The 22680-nt window shown below is 39.4% G+C and overlaps 1 protein-coding gene and 1 long non-coding RNA gene across 8 annotated transcripts in view; one reads left to right on the plus strand and one right to left on the minus strand.

Moving 5' to 3' along the window:
* Positions 1–273: 273 nt before the first annotated feature.
* Positions 274–22680, plus strand: part of Phtf1 (putative homeodomain transcription factor 1) — an 88583-nt gene continuing 66176 nt past the window's right edge. For 2 of the 7 annotated variants that reach the window (XM_063281337.1, XM_006233061.5), the window contains exons 1-8: positions 274–340; positions 603–677; positions 1288–1344; positions 14469–14538; positions 15596–15754; positions 18497–18653; positions 20230–20364; positions 21387–21546. In XM_063281337.1, the coding sequence (XP_063137407.1) occupies positions 633–677; positions 1288–1344; positions 14469–14538; positions 15596–15754; positions 18497–18653; positions 20230–20364; positions 21387–21546 (783 nt within the window). In that variant the 5' untranslated portion in view covers positions 274–340; positions 603–632. Of the gene's footprint in view, positions 341–602; positions 678–1287; positions 1345–14468; positions 14539–15595; positions 15755–18496; positions 18654–20229; positions 20365–21386; positions 21547–22680 lie in introns of those variants that run through there. The other 5 variants (XM_006233065.5, XM_006233064.5, NM_001191102.1 and 2 more) reach the window with 5 other exon arrangements.
* Positions 10467–15602, minus strand: LOC134485663 (uncharacterized). The gene is made up of 2 exons (XR_010063902.1): positions 13982–15602; positions 10467–13874 (listed from the first exon to the last, which is right to left on the minus strand). It is a non-coding gene; the product is annotated as an uncharacterized LOC134485663 (long non-coding RNA).

Raw genomic sequence — 22680 nt, forward strand, 5'->3', positions numbered from 1 at the left:
CCGGCTTCCAGCCCTTGCGGGTGTCGAGGTGGCTGGCGAAGGCACCCTTCCCGCTTCCTTCTGCTCATTTCCCAGTTGGCTCCTGGCTTCTCTCATGGCCGGTTCTGAGGCCGCCTAGGTCCGGCGTCTGTGACTGCGCCCTGCGGGCGCTGGGCTGCCGGCTGCCTTCGGGGCTGGGCCGGCCGCCGCGGTCTCCATGGTAACGGCCCCGCCGGCGGCCGGGCCTCTGGGGGAAGATGCGGCCTGCCCAGCCCGCCGCCTCGCCCCCGGCCTCTCGGTCCGGCGGGGGTCACTGAGGAGCGGGGGCCCGGCCGCCAGCCTGCCTGGCAGCGGGCACCAGGTGAGCCGGCCGCAGGGAGGCGGAGGGAGCGGGAGGCTAGCTCGGGTACTTGGTGTCCCCGCACCCACACTTGTGCTGGATGGTGCAGAGGCTTCTCGGTTGCTGCTGCGCCCATTTTCCCCCTCCCCCACCTCTTCCTGGTGAAAACCCCGAGAAAGAGCAGTTCATGGAGAGGGCGAGAGAAGCAGATTTTAAGCCAAAACCCTAACGGGACAATGACCTGAAACAACCGGACTTATCGACACATTTCCTTCGTTTTCAGTGAGATCTCACTCTCTGGCTGGAGAGACAGATGGCCTCAAATGAGAGAGATGCTATATCATGGTATCAGAAGAAGGTAACAACAGTAGTTTTTATTTGTAAACCATACTTCCTGCAGAAAACTCCCTTAAATAGTATTGTCAACTTTCCTTAAGTTTGGTAATATCACATGGTATTATATAATATCTCAACATAACTGTAAAAAATGATGTGCAAAGTCATTATAATCCCAGTTTTAGGTTCCAGGAAATGAGCTGTATGTAAGTCACCTTTCTCTAGGCAGCATACACGAACTACTACAATGCTTTGCAAATTATCAGTCTTTTCACTTTTTTTTTTTTTATAAAGTCAAGAATGAAATCCTTATCTGCATGGCTCAGATTGCTACTATTGTCTGATTGAGCTGTTCCTTATCTCTTATTCCTCTCTGATATTCCTGTGGATGTTTTCTTTAGGGAGTGGAATTTTAGGCGATCTTCAGTGTAAAATATTTGGAGTGTTGCTTTTTTTAACTTTTTAGATTGAGGTTTTTTGTTTTTTTTTTTGAAATGTCCCCGGGGAGTATTAACTTACTATGGTAGAAACCCACTTTCCAGATACCATATTTAATTCATTCATGGCTTTGCGAAGTTTGACTTAGAGACAAAGATTGCCTTTGCATCATTTAAAAAGCCTCCTTATTTCAGATTGGAGCATATGATCAGCAGATATGGGAAAAGTCAATCGAACAGACTCAGATTAAGGTAAATTGATTTCTTTGATTCTAGCTTTGTTACTGCTTTAAAGAGAAGAGAGGATCATACTTCTTTAAAATATGCATCTGTCCACCAAGTATGCATTCTTTTACCCTTCGAGTTTTATAAGGAAGCCAGCAGTGCATGAGTAGTGATAGAGAACAGTTGATATGTGTGTGAACGCAGCAGCAAATGTCCCAGAGAAATGGGGGGTGGCTTCTTATTTCTGGTGAGTTTTTTACCGTATGACAGTTCAGATCCAGTATTGCCAGACCTTTATTGGAGAGAAGCTGAAAATAAACACATTTGACAAAGAAATAGCCACATTTTTAAGGGGGTAGCAATCCTCTTCCTCTCTTTTTCTTCTTTGTCTTCTTTGTCCTCCTTCTCCTCATAATCATCATTGCCACTATGCAAGCCAAATAAAATTTATATTTGACCTACATCTAGCCCTTGGCCCCCCACATATAATGTATATAGTTTATAGTATATATATATATATTTTTAATTCCTGGTTTAGAGGCAAGTCTTCAAGTTTTTCAGTTACTTAAGGGACTGAGCACCATTTTCAGTTTCTTTATGTTAACCAAATAACTGAAAACTGTTGGTTAATTTGTAATAGTGGAGGGGAGGGTTAGGTTTTAGTATCTAAGTCACTATATGGGAGAGAGAAACACTGGTGTCCGTGCAGATTGGTCATTGAGTAGTTGCTGAGTTGCCTTGAGGAAAAGCCCAAAGAAAAGAATGTAAATCTAGATTTAGGATCTTTGCTTTGGAAATCATTTCTAAATACCAGTACATTCTTAGATTAGGACTCTTGAAAAGATTTGGTGCAGACCTTTTCCAACACTTTAAAAACATGGGTAAGTACAACATAAAAGTGTTTTACTTATCTAAGTTACACTGATCAGATTAGACCTCTAAATGTCTTTGATATTTAACCAATTCTCAGGAAACATTTCTTTATAAGCAAGTCACATAAAAGTTTGTTTGAGCTAAACAGGACACAGCTACCTTTACAATGTTGTACAGTCCTCCCTTTCATTAATTGAGGATGGGGTTCAGGTGAATAGCCCAGATTTCATTTTGTAATGGTCTTGTTTATTCTTCTGTGAGCTGCTAAGCCATATCAGTAGTGTAATAGAAATGGCTGGATTGGGAAATTGATATTGTTTTGTGACCTCTAGCCTTGTGATCCCTAAAGATGCATGTGTTTTGTTCAGGTTTTGGTCTCCTAGTCTTTCAAAGGATTTTACTCCCTGTTGCAGAATAAGACACCTCCTGTCATCCTTTGGATTTTCTTACCTCTCATTTCCATGCCTCTTAACATATGCCTTGTAGTGCACTCTGTCAGAGTTCCTTGTTGACTGTGTGTATGCCTAGGGCTCAAAGGCAGGGATTCTTACCTGTGTCTGCTCCCAGAGCATCTTGCTTTGCCTGTTGTTGCTCCACAGAATTGACCCCTCCATTGTTCTCTGTTAGGGTCATTACCTAACGGCTCCTTAAAGTGTGTTTATTTAGTGGAAGTGTCACAGCTAATGTGTCACACTAGTAGTAAATACTAAGAATGTTGGGACACAGGAATAGTGGGGCCAATGTAAAACACTTTACGTTGGTAGGTGGGGTAGGGTCTGGGAAGAGTTAGGGGAAAGACATGGTAAAAAAATATATGAAAAAACAGACCTTAAATTTTTTTAGAATGTCCTGAAAAAGAAAAAAAGGCAGTTTCTGCCTTCATGTTCAGGATAGTGGGAGAAAACTAAAACTGTTTTCAAAAAGATATTTAGTTTGGTTAAACAAACAAACAAAAATAAAAATAATAAATGATATGTTAAAATTTTTTTAAAGTGCATTTATAAAAGTATAGTTTAAATGTTTAAAGGGCACTGGAGAGACAGGTAAGAGCACCTAACTTATGCTCTTCCAGAGGATTGGGTTCTGTTCCTAGTGTCCATGTGGTAGCTCACACCCTCAGTAACTCCAGTTCCAGGGGATCTGGCAACCTCTTTTGACCTCTGTGGGCATGGAAGTATTTACATGGTACACATGCACACATGCAGACAAAACACTCATAACACATAACATAATCTAATCTGACACCCTCTTTTGACACATAAAATAATCTAAATTTTAAACAGCTTTAAAAATGATACATTAATCTTGGATGGAAAAAATGGTAATAACTCTTTGGTAAACTCTTACTGACTTGCTGGTTTAAGACATTTTGGAAGATGTTGAACACAGGGGAGAAGTGTTAACAGAAGTATAAGACTATTTTTAATGAGCAGGCAAGTATCCCAGTGTGATTGCAGTGGAGTGTGTAGATGGAGTCACAACCTGTAAATGAGTTTTACTCAGAACTTATGTTCTGAAGAGAACTGATAAAGAGCTCTGTGTGTAAGGATGTGAGATGAGATGTTGCTGTGTGGCATGAGTGGTGCAGGCTGGTGTCCACTGCCCAGCCTCCCAAGGGCTAGGATTACCTTGACACCTAAACTAGTTAGATGTGGGAAAACAAATTGTGAACAGAGGAATGAAAGTTCTTAACAAAGTATTAACACCATTATTTTAGCAACAAACAATGGTTTATCTACTGTGGTTGAATACTGTTTATATAGGAAAGTACTTTTATCTTTTATATGGGTTTTTAGACAGGTCTCTCTAGCCTGGAACTCAATAATTTGACCAGCCTGGCTTCACATTTGCAGTAATCCTCCTGCCTTTGCCTCCTAGGCTCTGGATTAAAGGTGTACAATACTTTACTTCCGTACAACATTGACTTTAACATTTGAAATAAACTAATGTATCTAATGGAATAAAGAATCAAACCGTGTGATCTCAATAGACCCAGTAAAAACACTTGACAAAATTCTTTGCATTATAATGATGAAATAAGGGTTAAAAGTAGTTTCCTCAACTTACTAAAGGCCGGAAAAAAGCCTACAACAAATGTCACCCTTAATGGATAAAAACCACTCTCCCCATTGTCAGGGAAAAAGCAAGAATACTGATTTTCATACTTTTATGTAATCATGGATCCTAGCCCGTGCTATAAGGCAAGCAAAAGAATGAAAAGATACCAAGTAGGAAAGAAATGGAAATTGTCTTTTTTGTTGACCTAATCACATAGTTAGGAAATTCTAGGAAACCTATAAAAAATTACTAACAGGTAAGTTTGGCAAGGTCTTTGGATATAAGGTCAGAGTACAAGAATCACTCAAGTTTCTAAGTATTAGCTATAACAATCTGCAAGCAAAATTGAGAAAATATCCCAGCATTTGAGAGGCAAAGGCAGGAAGACTGCCGTGAGTGTGTTGTTGACAGTAAGATCCTATATCAGAAAAGCCAAAGAAGTGGGCTGGAGAGAGAACTCGGCAGTTAAGTTTGCTTTGGGAAGACCTGGAGTTCTGATTCTTACTACTCCCATGACATATCCAGCAAACAATGCCTGTAACTCTAGCCCTGAGATCTCATGCTCTCCTGGCCTGTAGGTTTGTACACAGACACATACACTCATATACATACAAATAAGTAAATCTTTTTTTTTTAAAAATATATTTATTTATTTTATGTATATGAGTACACTGTAAATTCAGACACACCAGAAGAGGCATCAGATCCTATTACAATACAGATGGTTGTGAGCCACCATGTGGTTACAGGGGATTGAACTCAGGACCTCTGGAAGAGCAGTCAGTGCTCTTAACCGCTAAGCCAGTTAAGTAAATCCAGCCCCAGATAAGTAAAGCTTAAAAAAAAATTCTAATCAGTATATAATAGAAGATAAAAAATACTTAGGCATGAGTTTTGTATGGAAAATGTAATGCTTACATCCTAAAACTATACATTGTTTATCTGAAATGTTAGAGAGGGTTCAGATAAATTGAGCAGCAGAGCTCATTCATGATCTAGAAGATTCATTATTGTTAAAATATCCCTTTTTTCTCTGTATATTTTAATAATATGCCTTCACGATTCCAGCCACCCGTTTTTGGTAGAAACTAAGGAGCTGGCTCTGAAATGTATATGGATTGCAAAGAATGTGGAATATTAAAAATAAACTTCAAAAAGTCAAATTTGGAAGACTTATATAATTTGATGTTAAAATTTAGTATGAATCTATAGTAAACAAAATAGGGAAATAGTATTGTATTGGCATGATTGATAAATTGATAGGACAGAAAAGAAAAATATAGAAATAAATTCCTACCACTTTGTTAAAAAAATCTTAGATTTATTTATTTGCTTGCTTGCTTATTTATTTATTTATTTATTTATTTATTTATTTATTTATTTATTTATTCATATGTGTGGATGTTTTGCCCACTTGTATGTATTTACACTACATGTGTGCCTGATAGCCACGAAGGCCAGAAGAAAGCATTGGCTCCCTTGGAGCTGGAGTTACAGATGGTTGTGAACCACCATATGATTTTCATCTTTTGATACAAGAGTCTTATTATGTAACCTAGGTAGGCCTTTTTAGGTAGTTTCAGCTGTCTTTGAATTCATAATCCTCCTGCCTCAGCCTTGACAGTGATGATGGGAGAGGTGTAAGCTAACTATGCTCTGTTATAAATTGATTTTTAACAAAGATGCTCATCATCCTAGTTTTTTTTTTTTTTGGTGATAAAAACATTGACCAAAAGCAACATGTGGAGGAGAGAAGGTTTATTTGGCTTTCACTTTGAGATCACGACTGAAGGAAACCAGGACAAGAACACAAGGCAGGAGCTGTAACACTGCTTTCCGCTCACTGGCTTGCTCACAGGCTCATTGTGTGCAGCTAGTTCTCTTATAAAGCTTCAGGCCCACCACAACCTACCGTGAACTGGACCCTCCATATAAGTCATCAGTTAAGACAGGGCTGAGGATCTCTGGCTAGTCCTTCAGGTGAGATTTCCTCGGAGGACTCTAGGCAACTGAGGTGTCAAGTTGACATGGAAGCTAACTAGGACACTGCTGTCTTTTTCAGTATATGGTGCCAAAACAGTTGGGGATAAACTATAAAAATGATCTTTTATTCTTACTTTATATAATATAAAAGTGGATTATAGATTTAAGTATAAGAAGTTAAACTATAAATTTTTAGGAGGAATTATAGGAAATCTTGTCACCTTTAAATTGGCAGTCTTTTTATAAACACATATGAAAGAAAAAAATATAGTGTTGCATGCCTGAAATTCTAACACTCAAGGCAGGAGGATTGTAAGTTCAAGACCAGTTAGGGTTACCTAGAGAGGCCTTGCATATCGTCAACAGTCCTAAAGAGTCCAGGAGCTGACTTAGGTAGTTGGGTGCTTTGCCTGACAATCTGAGTTCAATTGCTAGGACACAAAAGGTGGGAAGGAAAGAAAGCTCTTGCAGTTGTTCTCCCTATTCCATACTCTGCTGGTGGCACCTCACTATACACGGGCCTAGTAACAAAGAAAACAATCCACTGGATTTTACAAAAATTAAAAGCTTTTAGTGAAACATATCATTTAGTGAAAGAAAGGATGCTGTCACATACACTTGTTGTTTAAGTCGCAGCTACTTGGGAGGCTCAGGCAAAAGAATGGCTTATGCCTAGGAGTTAGAGGCTAGTGGACAACATAGTAAGACCCCATCTCAATGGATATGAGGGAAGAGGCAAAGCTACATTTTTGGAAAATTTCAAATCACTTATACAAAGAACTAAGAAATAACTGAAAAAATGGTTAAAGTCTTTTTTTTTTTTTTTTTTTTTTTTGGTTCTTTTTTTCGGAGCTGGGGACTGAACCCAGGGCCTTGCGCTTCCTAGGCAAGTGCTCTACCACTGAGCTAAATCCCCAACCCCAAAAATGGTTAAAGTCTTAAACAGACATTTTATCAAAGACTAAATGAATCTGTTGGGACATGAAAAGATGCTTTACCTTATTCATCAGGGAAGTACATATTAAAACCTCAGTAAGATCCACTGTACCCCTAATAGAATAGCTAAATTAAAAAGACCTACTCTGGCAAGCAAAGGTATAAAAACCTGAGAATTCAGAAACTATCGGTTGGCATGGAAAACTGAAAGTTGTTTGGTTTATTAAAAGTTAAATGCATGCTTTTCACATGATTATGTGTTTCTGGGTACCTACAAGGCAAATGAAAACAAGCAGTTCTGTTCATATGTACCCCAAATGGTGAATACTTAATCCCGTGTCTTCTTTCTGTACAACGGAATCAACAGATGCATTACACCTCTATAATATGCCTAGTGAAAGGACTTATACAAGGAGAGCAATTTTACATAATTCTGTGGATAGGAAATTTCTAGAAATGTACAAAGATAGAAAACAGATCAGTGGTTGCCTTTTGATGTCTCTTAGGAACAGGGATTTCTGCAGATAGGCTGTTGTTGAGCCTCCTTCACAGGGTTTCATGTGTTGAAATTTAATTTGAATTGTGAAGTATTAGGAAAGTGGGAAGGTGATCCTATTGTGTTTGTTATAGGTGGGACCTTTGGGAACTTTATTAGGATCAGATAAAGTCAGGTGGAGTGGCTATGTTTGGCTCCTAGTGACTTTGTAAGAACAGGGAGAGCCACACTTGGATAACACATGAGCCTGCTTTCTTTCCATGTGATGCTCTGTGCTGCTTTGAGGTTATCAACAAGAAGGCTGTCTCTAGACATGGGCTTACTCCTTCCAACTACAAATAAGAACCACCCCTCCCCCCTGCCTTTATAAAGCTGCCCAGACTTTACATTATAGTAATGAAAATTGGACTAATATACAGGCTCAAAGGAAGCTTTGGGGGTGATGGCTGTGTGCTAAGTATTGAGTATAATCATGATTGTAACTATGAATTTACTAAAACTAAAACTCTAAATAACTTGCCAAAACTCTAAGTAACTTACTAAAACTGTACATTTCAAATGGATGAATTTAATAATATATAAATTATACCTCAGTAAAATGGTTTTTAAAGGGGCTGGGGATTTAGCTCAGTGGTAGAGCGCTTACCTAGGAAGCGCAAGGCCCTGGGTTTGGTCCCCAGCTCCAAAAAAAAGAACCAAAAAAAAAAAATGGTTTTTAAAAAAGATTATACAAATGATAGGAGAAAATATGGAGTATACAAAATGTTTACATATACTTTACCATGCAGTAAAACAAATTTTCTTCCAATGTTTTAATTGAGAGATTATATTAAATGTCTGATACTATTTTAGTATTTAGTAATTGATAAAGATCAATTTAGTCTTTCAAAATAAGACTATTTAATATGCTTTTCCTAAGATGAATAAAACAGTTTAATAAATATTTTCTTTGTTTTGAAATTCTTTTCTAGCCAATTGAGAAAGAACAAAAATACTATTTGAAAGTGACACAACTTTATATGTAGAAAAGAAAGACTAGTGAGGTTCAGAGGCTAATTCAGCTGTTCGTTGTGTTTTATTCTTAGTGCTGAAGGGTGTGAATGAGCCTCCTCTTTAAAGATGACAGGTGAAGTGCATGCACTAAGTTCTGTTCAGCATTGTCCTGAAACATCTACAGATACAGCAGTAAGAGAAAGGGCTCAGCTCTGAGGTAGGAGACTAGCAGAGGAGGCTTCATGAGATGAGAGCTTTCAGTACAGTTCTGAAAGTAGATGGGAAGTGAAGAAAGTAAGCTCTTGAGTGTTGTAGGGAAAGCCAATAGAAAACCAGTAAAAGCTCTGTGTTCAGTTTCTGAAAGACTTCAGCGGGTCAGTGTGCTGGTATTAGGGCGAACCGAAGTCAGGACCCTGGGAGCATATGTGTGGTGGTAACAGACACACCCTCAAACCTTCCATAGTCCACATAACTATTGTCTTCCTCTCTGAAGACAGAATTGGAGCTTGCTCTTCGGTAGTCTGAGACAGTTTGTGCTCTATACCAAAATCAAATGTGAGCTGAGTGATGCTCTAGTACTTAGGATCAAATGAGCCTGCTGGCCAGGCTATCCCCTCTTAAAGAGGAGGATAGGATTTCTGTAGAAACTAGTCAGAAGAGTGAAATGGTTGCCGGCCCCTATACAGTGCAGGGTACTGTTCAGAAAGCTGTATCTAATGCACTGACTTGAATTTACCAAGTTAGTGTAAATCTGTAGATCCGTGTGTAAATATAAATGGATAAAGTTCATGAAATATTTGAAACATGAAGGAAAGGGAAAGAGAAAAAGAGGAACAATAATAGTATTTTAAAGAATTAAAATGTGAGACCCATATGAACAACAATGCCAACCAACCAGAGCTTCCAGGGACTAAGCCACTACCCAAAGACTATACATGGACTGACCCTGGGCTCCAACCTCATAGGTAGCAATGAATAGCCTAGTAAGAGCACCAGTGGAAGGGGAAGCCCTGGGTCCTGCCAAGACTGAACCCCCAGTGAACGTGATTGTTGGTGGGAGGGCGGTAATGGGGGGAGGATGGGGAGGGGAAGCCCATAGAGAATGGGAGGGAGAGGGGTTAGGGGGATGTTGGCCTGGAAACTGGGAAAGGGAATAACAATCGAAATGTAAATAAGAAATACCCAAGTTAATAAAGATGAAAAAATATTAAAATGGGTGGTGCATGCCTGTTATCAGTACTTGGGAGGGAAGCTGCGGTAGAAAGATTGCAATTTCAAAATCAGTATAGTTTATATATCAAGGCCTTGACCATAACTGACTAAATAAACAGGAGAAGATCCACTAATTAGTAAATTTAAGTAATTAGACACCATAAAAGTGAGCCTGGATTAAGTTTAAGAGATGTAGTATATAACATACCAGTTATAGCTCATATATTTTTGAGAAATTTTGAGTGTATACAGCATCCCCCCCACCTCCATGGTAACCATATGAACTAATACTGCATGTTAATTCATTCCACAATGAATGTAATAGCTCTTGACAGACTTGTTATAAATTGAAATGCTGTCTGGCTATTGCACCTAACCTGAGCATGAAGCTTAGCAACAGTGGCCATAGCATGGTGTGTGCTGTTTACCCTTGTGATATTATGGTGGCGGGAGCTATAACTACCTATTGGCACAAGATAGCACTGTACTGCATCTTCTTAGCCTTTGAAGAGAACAAAATTCAAATTTGAAGTATAACTTCTTTGGAGTGTATTGTCTTCCACTGTTTTAAAGATGATAGTATTTAAATTGAACAGTCTTTTTTTTTTTTTTAAAGATTTATGTATTTATTTTATGTGAGTACACTGTTACTGTCTTCAGACACACCGAAAGAGGCCATCAGATTCCATTGCAGATGGTTGTGAGCCACCATGTGGTTGTTGGGAATTGAACTCAGGACCTCTGAAAGAATAGACAGTGTTTTTAACCACTGAGCCATCTCTCCAGCCCTAAATTGAACAGTCTTAAGGGGACCATCTGCACACATATATCAAAATATGTTTACCTGTCACTCTTAAGGAGAAGGCTCATCTGTTATATACTCATTATCCCATTTTAAAAATGCAACACTTGTAAAAATAATTTGTAAATATGAAGTTTCATCTACCAACTTTAGAAAGTCTTTGAAGAATAACTAGAAGGTAAAAAAAAAGTTACAGGTGAAAAGGCAAGGATACGGGTATAGCCCAGTGATAGAGCACCTGTTCACAAACAAAAGAGCAAGAAAAAAATTACTCAAAATAAATTTAGTCAAAAAGTTGCTACCAGATCTCTAAACAATATAAACGAACATGGACAAAGACACTCAAGAACAAGACACTCAAGAAGTGGGGCATGAGGTGACTCAGCAACTTCACGCTCGTGTCACCTCGCCTGAAGTCCTGAGTTTGATTCCCAGGCATTATTTTCCTTGAGAAATCTTTCTCTGGCTTTTTTTTTCACTTTTAAATGTGAGTTGAGTTAGATGTGTGTTACACAAGTCCTCATCGTGTTGTATTCTACATGCCGTTACTTTTGCCATTGACAGTATGCTCTCTTATTATTTTCTCACTTCTCTAACACCATTTCTGATAAAACAACAAAAAGAGAAATGATTTATTTTGCTCATGGGCTCTTGGCTCCATTTTCTGGGCTCCTTGTAAGGATCAACATCATGGAAACAGGAGCATGAGTAGGAGAGGGCTCACCTTATGGACAGGAAGCAGTAAGTGAGGAAGGAACTTGGGAGCAGGTATAACCTTCAATGACACATCACCAGAGACTGACTTACTACATTGAAGCCTCACCTCCTAAAGTTTCCATCCCCCTAACCCCTGCCCTGTCACCACTAACAGGTGAAAAAATGTTAAGCTCATGGGGAAGCATCTTAGATCCAAACCATAGCACAGTGTACACTAAGGAGTCAAAGGTTGCTTCCCCCTTTGTCCCAGACTTTATTGTAGGTTTATTCTTTTAGTGGCAATAAAATGAAAATTGAGCACGTAGGAATTTCAGAGCTTCACTTGTTTCTTTTATTCACTAGTACATATACAGTACATCCATATGGTGGCAGTTTGACCAGTGTTTTGTTCCCTCCTTTAGGTGATAAGTCAGGGGTTGTGTCCCAATTGCAGTAACCTGTCCAGGGTTTTTGTAGTTTTTGTAAGGTGCTTTCAAACTAGTGACATGGTATCACAGTTAGGGCTTTTGTTAGGGCTTACTGTGGGAGGGTGCAGGCTGCCACACAGGCAATGGATGCAGAAGTGTCTCACTTCCTTCCTCAGTCTTTACCTATGAGGATAGAGATTGCATGCAACCAATGAGGAAATCACATACAGTTCCCAGGGTTTATTCATTGAAGCTTTCAAGGTCAAGCCATATTGTTTCATCTCCAACAAAATCTCCTTTTTGCTGTGGGATGCATTTGGTTCCATGTATTAGACACAGGATATGTAATGATTAAGACTGAGGCTAACTTGGTTTGGATCTCTGGGCTTTGGTTTCTTTAGCTGTGGGGTCCCTGGGTGTGCATCAGGAGTTCCCAGTAGGAATTTAGGTGTCTTGCTCTCCTTCTCTGACTTATCTTGAGAGAAGGTCTCTCATTGTATTGGAACCTTGTTATATAGACCTTTGCTATTGAGCTCTGGGAGTCTGTCTCCCTCTTAATGCTGGGGTTACAGGCACTGCCTAGCTTTTTATGTGGGACCTAGAGAGTCAAACTCAGGTCATCTTGTTGCAGAGCAAACATGCTATTAACCTTTTACACTAACTTTGATGGTTGAGCAGAAGTTAAAATTCATCTTTTTCTCACTTTTAAGTTTTATTTTGTTTATGAGTAAAGATGACCCTAATAGGCCTATAGAGAATGCCACTTTTAGGAGGTGTATTCTTGTTGGAGTAGGTGTGGCTTTGTTGGAGGAAGTATGACTCATTCACTTCCTGCTGCCTTCAGATGAAGATGTAGAACTCTCATCTCCTTCTCTAGTACCATGTCTGTCTGCATACCACCAGGATAATAACAGACTAAACTTCTGAAACTGTAAACTAGCTCTAATTAAGTGTTTTTCTTTATAAGAGTTATTGTGGTCATGGTGTCACTTCACAGCAGTAAAACCTTAACTAAGACAAGTGTCATGCCTGAATATATGTCTATAAATGACATGCATGGCTATCCTTGGAGACTACAAGAGAATGCTGGATTCCCTGGAATTGGAGGAATGGATGGTTGTTAGCTGCCATGTATGTGCTGGTAACTAAAGCCTGGTTGCTTGGAAGGGCAGCAAATACTCATAACCTCTGAGGTCATCTCTCCCCCCTCCCCATAATGTATATATGACACATGCAGCATACATGTATTTGTGTGAGTGTGGTCTCTGTGTACCACAGCATGTTTGTGGACAACTTTAAGTATCATCCCTTGCTTTTCACTGTCTGAGACAGGGTTTCTTGTTAGGCATTTGTATGCCCAACACCTGGTCTGTAAGCTGAGGATTCTCTTGCTTCTGCCTCCTACATCACCACAGGAGTGCTGGGGTTATAAAGGTGTGATATGGGTCTGGCTTTTTATGGGTTCTAGGGATGAGAATCAGGTCCTCTCACTCGAGTGGCAAATGTTTTATCCACTGAACCATCATTCTACCTTAAATTTCTTTCTTACAAAATTAATAGCAATAAGTGTTTGACAAACCAAAAGTTTGGAATAAAATCAAAAGATAATTCACAAATATATACTTACTATATGGCAAGGTTATTGTGATTTTCAGATTCTCAGTTTTCCTCTAACAACCTGAGAAAACAGGAAATGCCACCTCTCTGAAGTAACAGTGAACCATTGGAAACTTGAGGTTGCAACTACTCTAGAATTCTTGCATTGAATAACATGGCTGATTAAGCTACTTAATATGAAATAATAAAGACCAAGTCCTAGAACAGTTTTGTTTTTTGTTCTCTGAAAAGATGTTCATGGCTAAATTACATAAAGTGAATGCATAAATGGATTTTATTAAATGGATACATCACAATATTAAGAAATAGGACTTAAGAGGAACCTCTTAGATAAAATTCCTTATAGATATAAATTGGGTCTCAGGAGAATACTGAGTGGACAGCTAGCTTACCCACAGGTTTCCTGAGAGTCTGAGACTGTGGAGGCATCTTGTTTTGTCCAAGACAAAGATGAACTCTGGGCCTGAAAAATAGAAATTGGGTGGAGTTTGTATGCAGAAAGGTTAGACCTCCATTCCCTAGTATCATAAAAGACAACAGTGCCCTTGAGTTGGAAACTTGGGGTATTACCTTGGATAAAATGTATTGAAGAGGCTCCAGGAGAAGTTCACTACAAAGCAAGATAATAAAACTCTTTAGCTTAATCTGCAAACTCCCACCCAGAATTGCCCAGCCCATAACTCTCAAGCAAGGAGAATTTTGGAGGATTCCTTGAGACTCCAGAAAAAACACTTTTGAGTATTGACACTTGATTTTTGTAATGGAGGGGCCCAAGCTTAACTATCCTATTATGAAGCCCTAAGTTTTTAAGCTCTACTCTGATAAATTAAAAACTGATGACATTGTGCACAAGAGAAGGTAATTACAGTGCATGGCTTGAGTTTCCCCAAAGAATGGGACTCTGTAAAGAGTGCTCAGATTAGGAGACCAGACAGCAGCAGTACCTCTGATGCACCTCACAGGCTTGGCTATCACACCAAAAAGAAGTTTTATCTTTTACTCTTGAAAGAACTGTGTTTTCTTGGCTCATTTCTGTTATTGTTTCGTTTTATCATAGGGTTTCAAAAACAAACCAAAAAAAATGGGCCATATAAAACCAGACTTGATTGATGTTGACTTAATCAGAGGTGAGTGGGGAGGTTGATTTTTTTTTTTAATACACATACATATATATGTAGTCTTTTTCTTTCCTCTCCCATCTTAACAAAGTAGAGTCACCTGAGAAAAGGAAACCTCAATTGAGGAACTACCTCTCAATCAAATTGGCTTGTGGGCATGCCTTTGGAGCATTTTCTGGTTAATGATTGACGTGGGAATGCCCAGTTCTCTTGAGAGATGCCACCCCTGGGCAGGTGGTCCTGGATGTATGAGCAGGCTGAGGAAGCCAAGGGAAGAAGACAGTAAGCAGTGTACTTACTTCCTCCATGGTCTCAGCTTCTGCTCCTGCCTCCAGGTTCTTTCCCTGAGCTCTTTCCTCAGTATAAGGTGAACTGAACTCTTCTACTCCCAAGTTGCTGTTGGTTAGTGCTTCATCACAGCAACAGAAACCAAACTGGTATTTCCCCCCATCTTTCCTCCCTTCTTTTCTTCTTCCCTCTCTCAACTCCCCTCTTTATTGTTCCTTCTTTCTCCCTCTTTTTTTTTTTTTTTTTTTTTTTTAAGCTTCAAGATCAATCTTCGCACCTCAGCTTCCCAAATACTGGTATTGCAGGCTAGTTCATTTCACCTAGTTTGTTGCTATGTTATTTCGTTCTAGTACCATAGGATAGTTTTAGGTGTTGTCTCTATATTGTTGGCATAGTTATTTTCAGAGGTAACATTTCTCCATCATCATTTAAGTGTTTGCCCTTTCTTCCTTTGCTTTAATGCATTGTGGTCATGTAGCTAGCATGGTCTTAGTAGAGAGGAAAGGAAGTTGAACTTGGAGACTACTGATGTATAATTAAGAGGAATGTATTGTTTGCCATTCAGGAGAGCCTTCCTGGTTTTGAACATCTGTCCTTGTGCCAGAGGTGAGATCATCTCAAAGTCTTGCCAGCATCTTAGCTGACCAGTTCATGTGCTGACTTTTATCCTACTCTCATTTCTAATGTAAGGTGACAAGTGACCATCTGTACAGTGCATAGACATGCTTCTTATGCATTTTAAATAAATGTTTACTTTTTGTTTATTGACTGCTTAAAGGCTCAACATTTGCCAAAGCCAAGCCTGAGATTCCATGGACGTCGCTCACTCGGAAGGGCCTTGTTCGAGTGGTGTTTTTCCCATTATTCAGCAGTTGGTGGATTCAGGTTACCTCTCTCAGAATCTTTGTTTGGTTGCTGCTACTGTACCTCATGCAAGGTAACTCAAGAATGGAATAAACTATGATGATTACTTTTTTCTGAACACAATAGGCGCTTACTCACCATTTCATATGGGTCTTTAAAGCAGGGCTTTAAATCTTTTCCACTTGCAGTTCTTCCTTAAGACTTTTTTTAATGCTACCTTAGATGTCTTAGGGTTGCTATTGCTATGATGAAATAGCGTGACTAAAAGCAAGTTGGGGAGGAAAGGGTTTATTTGGCTCACACTTCCACATTGTAGTCCGTCACTGAAGGAAGTCAGGACAGGAACACAAACAGGGCAGGAACCGAGAGGGAGGATCTGATACAGAGGCTGTGGAGGATGCTACTTACTGGCTTGCTCCTCATGGCCTGCTTTATTATAGAACCCAGTACCATCATCCCAGTGATGGTACCATCCACAATGGACTGGACCCTCCCCTATCACTAATTAAGAATATGCCTTACAGCAGGATCTTATGGGGACATTTTCTTAATTGAGGTTCCCTTCTTTCAAATAACTCTAGCTTATGTCAAGTTGATATAAAACCAGCCATCACACTAGATATATTGGTATAAAACTAAGTATAGAAGCCAAACATTTACTGGGAATAACTCAGAAAGAAGGGATGGAGAGTTGGCTCAGTGGTCAATAGTACCAGTTCAATTCCCAGCACCCACCTGGCAGCTCATAACCATTTCTATGTCTGTGGGCAGCAGGCATACATATGGCAAATACATGCAGCCAAAACACTCATACAAAATAAATAAATCTAATAAATTGTTTTAGCTGGGCGTGGTGGCCCCCACCTTTACTCTCATCATGCAGGAGGAAGAGCAGATGGATCTCTGTGAGTTCATGGCCAGATCCAATTTTAGTTACACGGTAAAACCCTGTCTCCAAAACAAAAACACCAAACAAACAAACAAACAAACAAACAAAAAACAAGGAAAAGAAAATTAAGTCAAAAATAAATTTGTTTTAAAATAATTCTTTGGTAGGTCTGTCTATAAGCATATAATTTTACTCTGTATTATAGATGAAAGCCATCTGAACAGTAATGGGATAGTTGAGCATGTTTAGTTTTATGCCATTAAATCTTGAGCATGCACACATATAACTTTATTAAATTATGTATATAAATTTATTAATTTGAGAATTTTGTACACATATATTGTTAGGTTTGATTGTATATCTCCCTCCAACTCCCCATGGATCCTTTCAAATGCTCATCCAACCTCATATTTTCTTCTTTTTGTTCTGAAAACCTACTGAGTCCAGTCATTGCTGCCTTTATTGGCTGGGTCTGGGGCCACCCTTTGAGGATTTATCCAACAAGGGTCTTTGGTTTAACCACCATCACCACATCCCTTCTCCTACCCTTCCCTCAGTCCTCCTCCCCTACTGCACAAGAGCTTGTCTCCCCCCACTTTCTTTTTTTTTTTTTTTTTGGTTCTTTTTTTCGGAGCTGGGGACCGAACCCAGGGCCTTGCGCTTCCTAGGTAAGCGCTCTACCACTGAGCTAAATCCCCAGCCCCTCCCCCCACTTTCTTATCACATGTATTCTATCACCTCCTCCCATTAAGACTTCTTCCCTCTCCCCTCCAGACGCAGGGAGGAATTGTTAAGTCTGTGAATAGTTATGATTAAGAAGTAAAAAGAGGGTGGTGTTAGGATGAGAGAAAGAAGATGCAGGAATAAGAGGGAGAGTATGAGGTGTGGCTGAAGAGCGTGCTGAAGAAGGTCTTACAGTGAACCGGGTGGAGAAACACAAACAGCGGGCCTGAAACCTAATTAAGCAGCAAGCAAACCAAAGCAAAGCAATCATGAGACAGATCTGCCAGACAGAGGTTAAATAACAGAGGGTAAGAAGTTACAAGAATGCCTGAATACAGCTCCATTTTGTATGTGTACGTGCTTGCTTTCTAGAGTTTATACAGAATATTTCTATATTCATCGGGGATGTAGTTCATGAATAATCTGTTGTTATCATGTTGGGAACTGGTTCTCTTTGAAATTCAACCCTCGTCAGCATTTGCTGAGGATTTATCCAACAAGGATCTTGGTCCACTGGGTTAGTGCTAACCTTTCTGCACCAGAACTGTTTATATAAGATGAGAGTTAAGTTTTATAGATGATTTTGATATCACCTTACTTTTCATTTTTATTTTTTTGAAAATCTTACATTGTATATAATTTATATTGAAAAGAAGCAATGCTGTATGGTAGTTGAGTCAAAACTTGAGGAGTTGCTTTCCAGATACTCTCTGGCCTTGGGAATAATTTTCATTTGAGTCGAACAATAGTTCAGAACTATCTTCTTTGGAGGCTGGACAGATGACCCAGAAGTTAAGAGCATTTGCTGTTCTTGCATAGAACCTGAGTTTGTTTCCCAGCACTCAGTGCTGGGCAGCTCATGAAAACCTATAACTGGCTTCAGAGGATCTGACACTGTTCATGGTACACACACAGACTCTTTACATATAAATTAAAATGAGTCTTAAAACACCCATGTCTGCTGTACGTGGCATCTGGTTGTGCTATGGTGGAAGCCCTCTAGGGATGTCTGGATTTTCATGCTGCCAGTTTGCAAAATGTTTCCAGTAGGGTTATTTTTCACTTACCCAGAAGTCAAATGTTCTAGGAAATTATTTACTTTTATTAGTTCTTTTAGAAATGAAAGCTTGTGGAAGCATGTGCAGTTACTAGGGTGTGCTTTTTTGGAGCACACAACTGCTTTGCATTTTCAATCCTCTGCAGTTACAGCGATCGTTTTATATCTCATGATGCCTATTGTGAGCGTGAGTGAAGTGCTTGGACCATTGTGCCTTATGCTACTCATGGGAACTGTCCACTGTCAGATCGTGTCAACTCAGATAACAAGGCCCTCAGGAAACAATGGAAATCGGAGAAGAAGGTAAGGTGAGAGCTTAACTTGGAGCGTGGTGTGCTTTCTTTTTTGTTGCATATTTGACTAAGAAATGACAGTCGTCTCACTTTCTCTTGATGCTAAGAACTTATCAGTGTTTAGTTTCACGTGACCCTTTTTTAACTCAGCACAGGAGGTTCAAAAGGAAAATAATTACTTTCCCTTAGCATGTATTTTTAATAATGGTTTTAGAAGCCTTCTCTGGCTAGGGTGTGTAGGCCACTGTAGAGCACTTGCCTCTTATGAGCACATGCACGGCCCTAGCTAGGTTCCATCTCTACCATTCTCTGAAAAGAAAGAAAGGGAGCAGGGCAAAGTGGAAGAGAAAAGGGAAATAGTGTGATATACACCTTTAATCCCAACACTTGGAAGACAGAGGCAGGTAGATCTGTGTGTGTTCAAGGCCAGCCTGGTCTATACAGAGTTCCAGGATAGCCGTACTATACATTAAAGAGACCTTGTCTCACCAAAAACCAATCAACCAAGACGACAACAACAACAACAAAAGAAACCCAAACACTACCAACACCAACACCAACACCAACAAAACTGTAATATTTGTGAAAATTCACTATGAATAAAGGATTTCTGTACAAAGGGTTAGAGCTCTTTGACATTTTGACCTTTTTTCAAAAGTGTGTAATTGAGACCTGGCCTCATAGTACATGCTGTATCCTAGCCCATCGGAAGGTAGGACAGGTGGGTTGTTTAGCTTTCAGACCAATCTGGCCAATGTATGGCCAATACTGGTCAATATGACTTACATAGTAAGACTTTGTCTCAAAAACAACAACCCCAAGCCCAGTGCAAGTAAAAAGTACACTTGCTTAGATATTAATTCTGTTAAATTTCTGTTGATTGTGTGGTGTATGTGGTGTTTGGAGTGCTGATGTTTTCTTAGTAGGTTCAGTGTTTATTTCCCAAAAGTGGTTTTCTCTTTCCTCAGACGACTTCTAATTTGTTTACCTAGGCAGCTAATAATAAATAGGACAGCAGCATTTGGGTCAGTGAAGTTCAACACAATTGTTTTTCAATGCTATTTATAAAACATTGCTTTTAAATTGAGATTCCTTATAACTTTAGAATTTTCTAAGGAAATGGTCATTGTACTGTGTTTCATTGGTATTTATAGGCAGCGTCTATAAAATAGTCAGGTCAATCATTTAACCAAGTAGAATGTCAGTGGAAGATGCTAGGTGCTGTTCCTGGTTGTTTCCTGATTAAATGTACTGTAGGGTAGACAGCCAGTGTTCTTGAGGAGGAATGTGATCTGCCTGGCTGGTGCAGAAGGAATCTGAAGAGGCTCATGGCCACACGTTGAAACTCTTTTCTAGTCCTGTTCTGGACAGCAGTTTCATTTTTTTCAATGGCTGAACAAAATAATAACACAAGGCTTTGATCTTGAATCTGTTTTGTCAAAAACTTAAATCAGAAATGTCCTATAGTCGTTTGTCCTCGGTATATGAAGCTAAGTATGTTTGATTTCAGAGAATAGTCTGTTAGCGTAATTTTCTGAAGAGATACTATTCCAAATAATCTATAATTATTGAAATGTTTTTTGTAGAAAATTACGAAAAACTGTAAATGGTGATGGGACCCGAGATAATGGAAATAACTCCCCTGATAAAATCAGAGCAGTAGAAACTCTGGACTCTGCACCCAGTGTTGGTGGTTTTTGGGGGACTCTCTTTGGCAACAGGTGGGAGTCTTATATTGGACTTTTTACTCGATTCTGTATTCATGTTATGATTTGCAGGGTCTGTAACATAATTGGGCTATAAATGTAAATGGTGTGAGCTTATAATTATAGCTTCATTTTTAAGGGTTCTAGGAAGACTTACGTATATTTTCTAATATATCTTTCATGTTATCTATAAAACCTTGTAATATATTCTCAACATTTATTGCATTTGATTTTAATGGCTTTTAAGGCCACAATGGCAAAAAGCCATCGGTTATAGGCCTTAGCTTACATTTTGACAGAAAGGAGAATTTTTAAAAAATGGGGGCTCTTAGAGCTGATGCTCATGAGAAATGAGATGTGGCAAGGAGCCTGGTGTTGGTGGGCCATAGGATAGACAGATGGATTAAAGACAAAGTATAACTCATTGTAATTATGCAGGTTGTGAGAGTACCAGTGTGATGACTCAGGCACTTTCCCCCCCTATATTAAGGATGGTGAATTAAAAAGTAAAGCTGTTATTTGAAGGTGAAGTATGTTTACATGTTGTTCTAAAGATGCTTTTATTCTCCTTGGCGAAGTGTTTGAGTTATGCTGGATATTGTGTGGTCTGTGTCCTAGGTGATTATCCTAGTCAGATAGGCATGCGAGTCTCAGGAAAGAACTGGTTCTGGATTATTGCATGCTGAAATGTAGCTTATCAGACAGAGTACATTCTGGGGTAAAACAGTCTGGGCTTTGAAGCATAGTTAGTGTTTAGGACAGTGGATAGAAGAAAGCAGGCACTGTGAAGCATTGATGACAGTGTGAGACAGGAGTGGACATTACACTGCAGAGGTAAGCAGAGAGAGTCATCCTTATGAGTGAGTGAATATTCTATTCTTGAATACCATTCCTAAGTTAGAGACCTGAACAATAAATATAATTTTCAAATTTTCTAAACTTTTAGAGTAATAGACTGTACTCAATAGAAGTGATTTCATGTAAAATATTACTCTAATAAAAGTAATTAGTAACTTTTTTTCTTTTTTAAAAAATAGGATTAAAAGGGTGAAATTAGTATCTAACAAAGGGACTGAAACTGACAATGACTCAGGCTGTTTCCATCCTATCATTAAGAAGAGACAGGGTCGACCAGAGATCAGAATGTGGCAAGCAAGAGAGAAAGCGAAGGTTTCGGATGGAGAAAAGTGCCGTAGGGTAAGATCTAGATGGGCCTAACAGGATCTTCTTTTGTCCTAGGTAAAATTTTTCTGTTCTGAGACTGTGTTAGAGACACAAACTAGATACCTGTAGGTGTAAGTTTGTCAACAAACCGTAAGTAAGTAAAGCCAGTGGTTCTGAATAAGGAAATACTACAGGCAGACGAGAGCTTGTGCTCTGAGATGAGTACTGATTCTGCTACTCAGCAGCCTTCACAGTGGGTGGGAAAGGACACGGAGCAGTGTGGAGGGACCTGGTTTGTTTTAGAGGCAGTGGTCAGTTTAGTAAGAGTTTGAGGAACTTCCAAGTCCACTGGAGATGGTTTGTTCTATGTCTAAAACTACACTTTTTTTTGTAGTTTTGAAACATTTTCTTCTTGAGCTGACATATTTAATACTTGTTGAGGTTTATTTCTAGATTTTTAAAATTGTTTTTAAATATGGTATTTTTTATTTATTCTTTGAAGATTTGATGTGAGTGTACAATGTATTTTGAGTATATCTAACTCCCTCCCTATCCACTGGACCTCCCCTCCCCCACATATTTCCCTTCTAGCTTCATAACATCTTCATCATTTCCCTCTCCCTTCAAATCTTTTGTAACCCACTGAGTCTGTTTAGGTGCTGCCAGTATGAAACTGGGTGTAGGGCTGTTTACTGGCATGTGGGTAACATACCAGGGACCAATACCTAAAGGAAACAGTCTCTTCTTCCCCAGCAGCCATCATTTGCCAGAAGTGTTACGGCTAGGGCCTTGGGAATCTCTCGTGCACACGTGCTGGAGAGTTGGCTCGTGCCACAGCTGTCGTGAGTTATCAGTGTAGTGGTCTTGTCGTATCAGAAGGCTCTTAGACTCTTTCTGCCCTCTCTTTAGCAATGTTCCTTGAGCCTCGAGGAGAGGATGGTGTGATATAGATGCTCCATTTATGACTGTATATTCCATAGATACTTACTCTGTACTTTGACGTGTTTGGAATCTGTATTAACAGTGTCCATTGGAAAAAGAAGCTTCTCTGCTGAGGCCTGACAGCTGCACTCATCTGGGGTACAAAGATAAATATCTAGAAGGCGATTTTGATACTGTTTCCACTAAGCAAAATAGCAATTGTATGTTTATCTCTAGGGCCTATGA

The sequence above is a fragment of the Rattus norvegicus genome, chromosome 2 (assembly GCF_036323735.1).
Source record: "Rattus norvegicus strain BN/NHsdMcwi chromosome 2, GRCr8, whole genome shotgun sequence".
In the NCBI taxonomy this organism is placed as follows: Eukaryota; Metazoa; Chordata; class Mammalia; order Rodentia; family Muridae; genus Rattus; species Rattus norvegicus.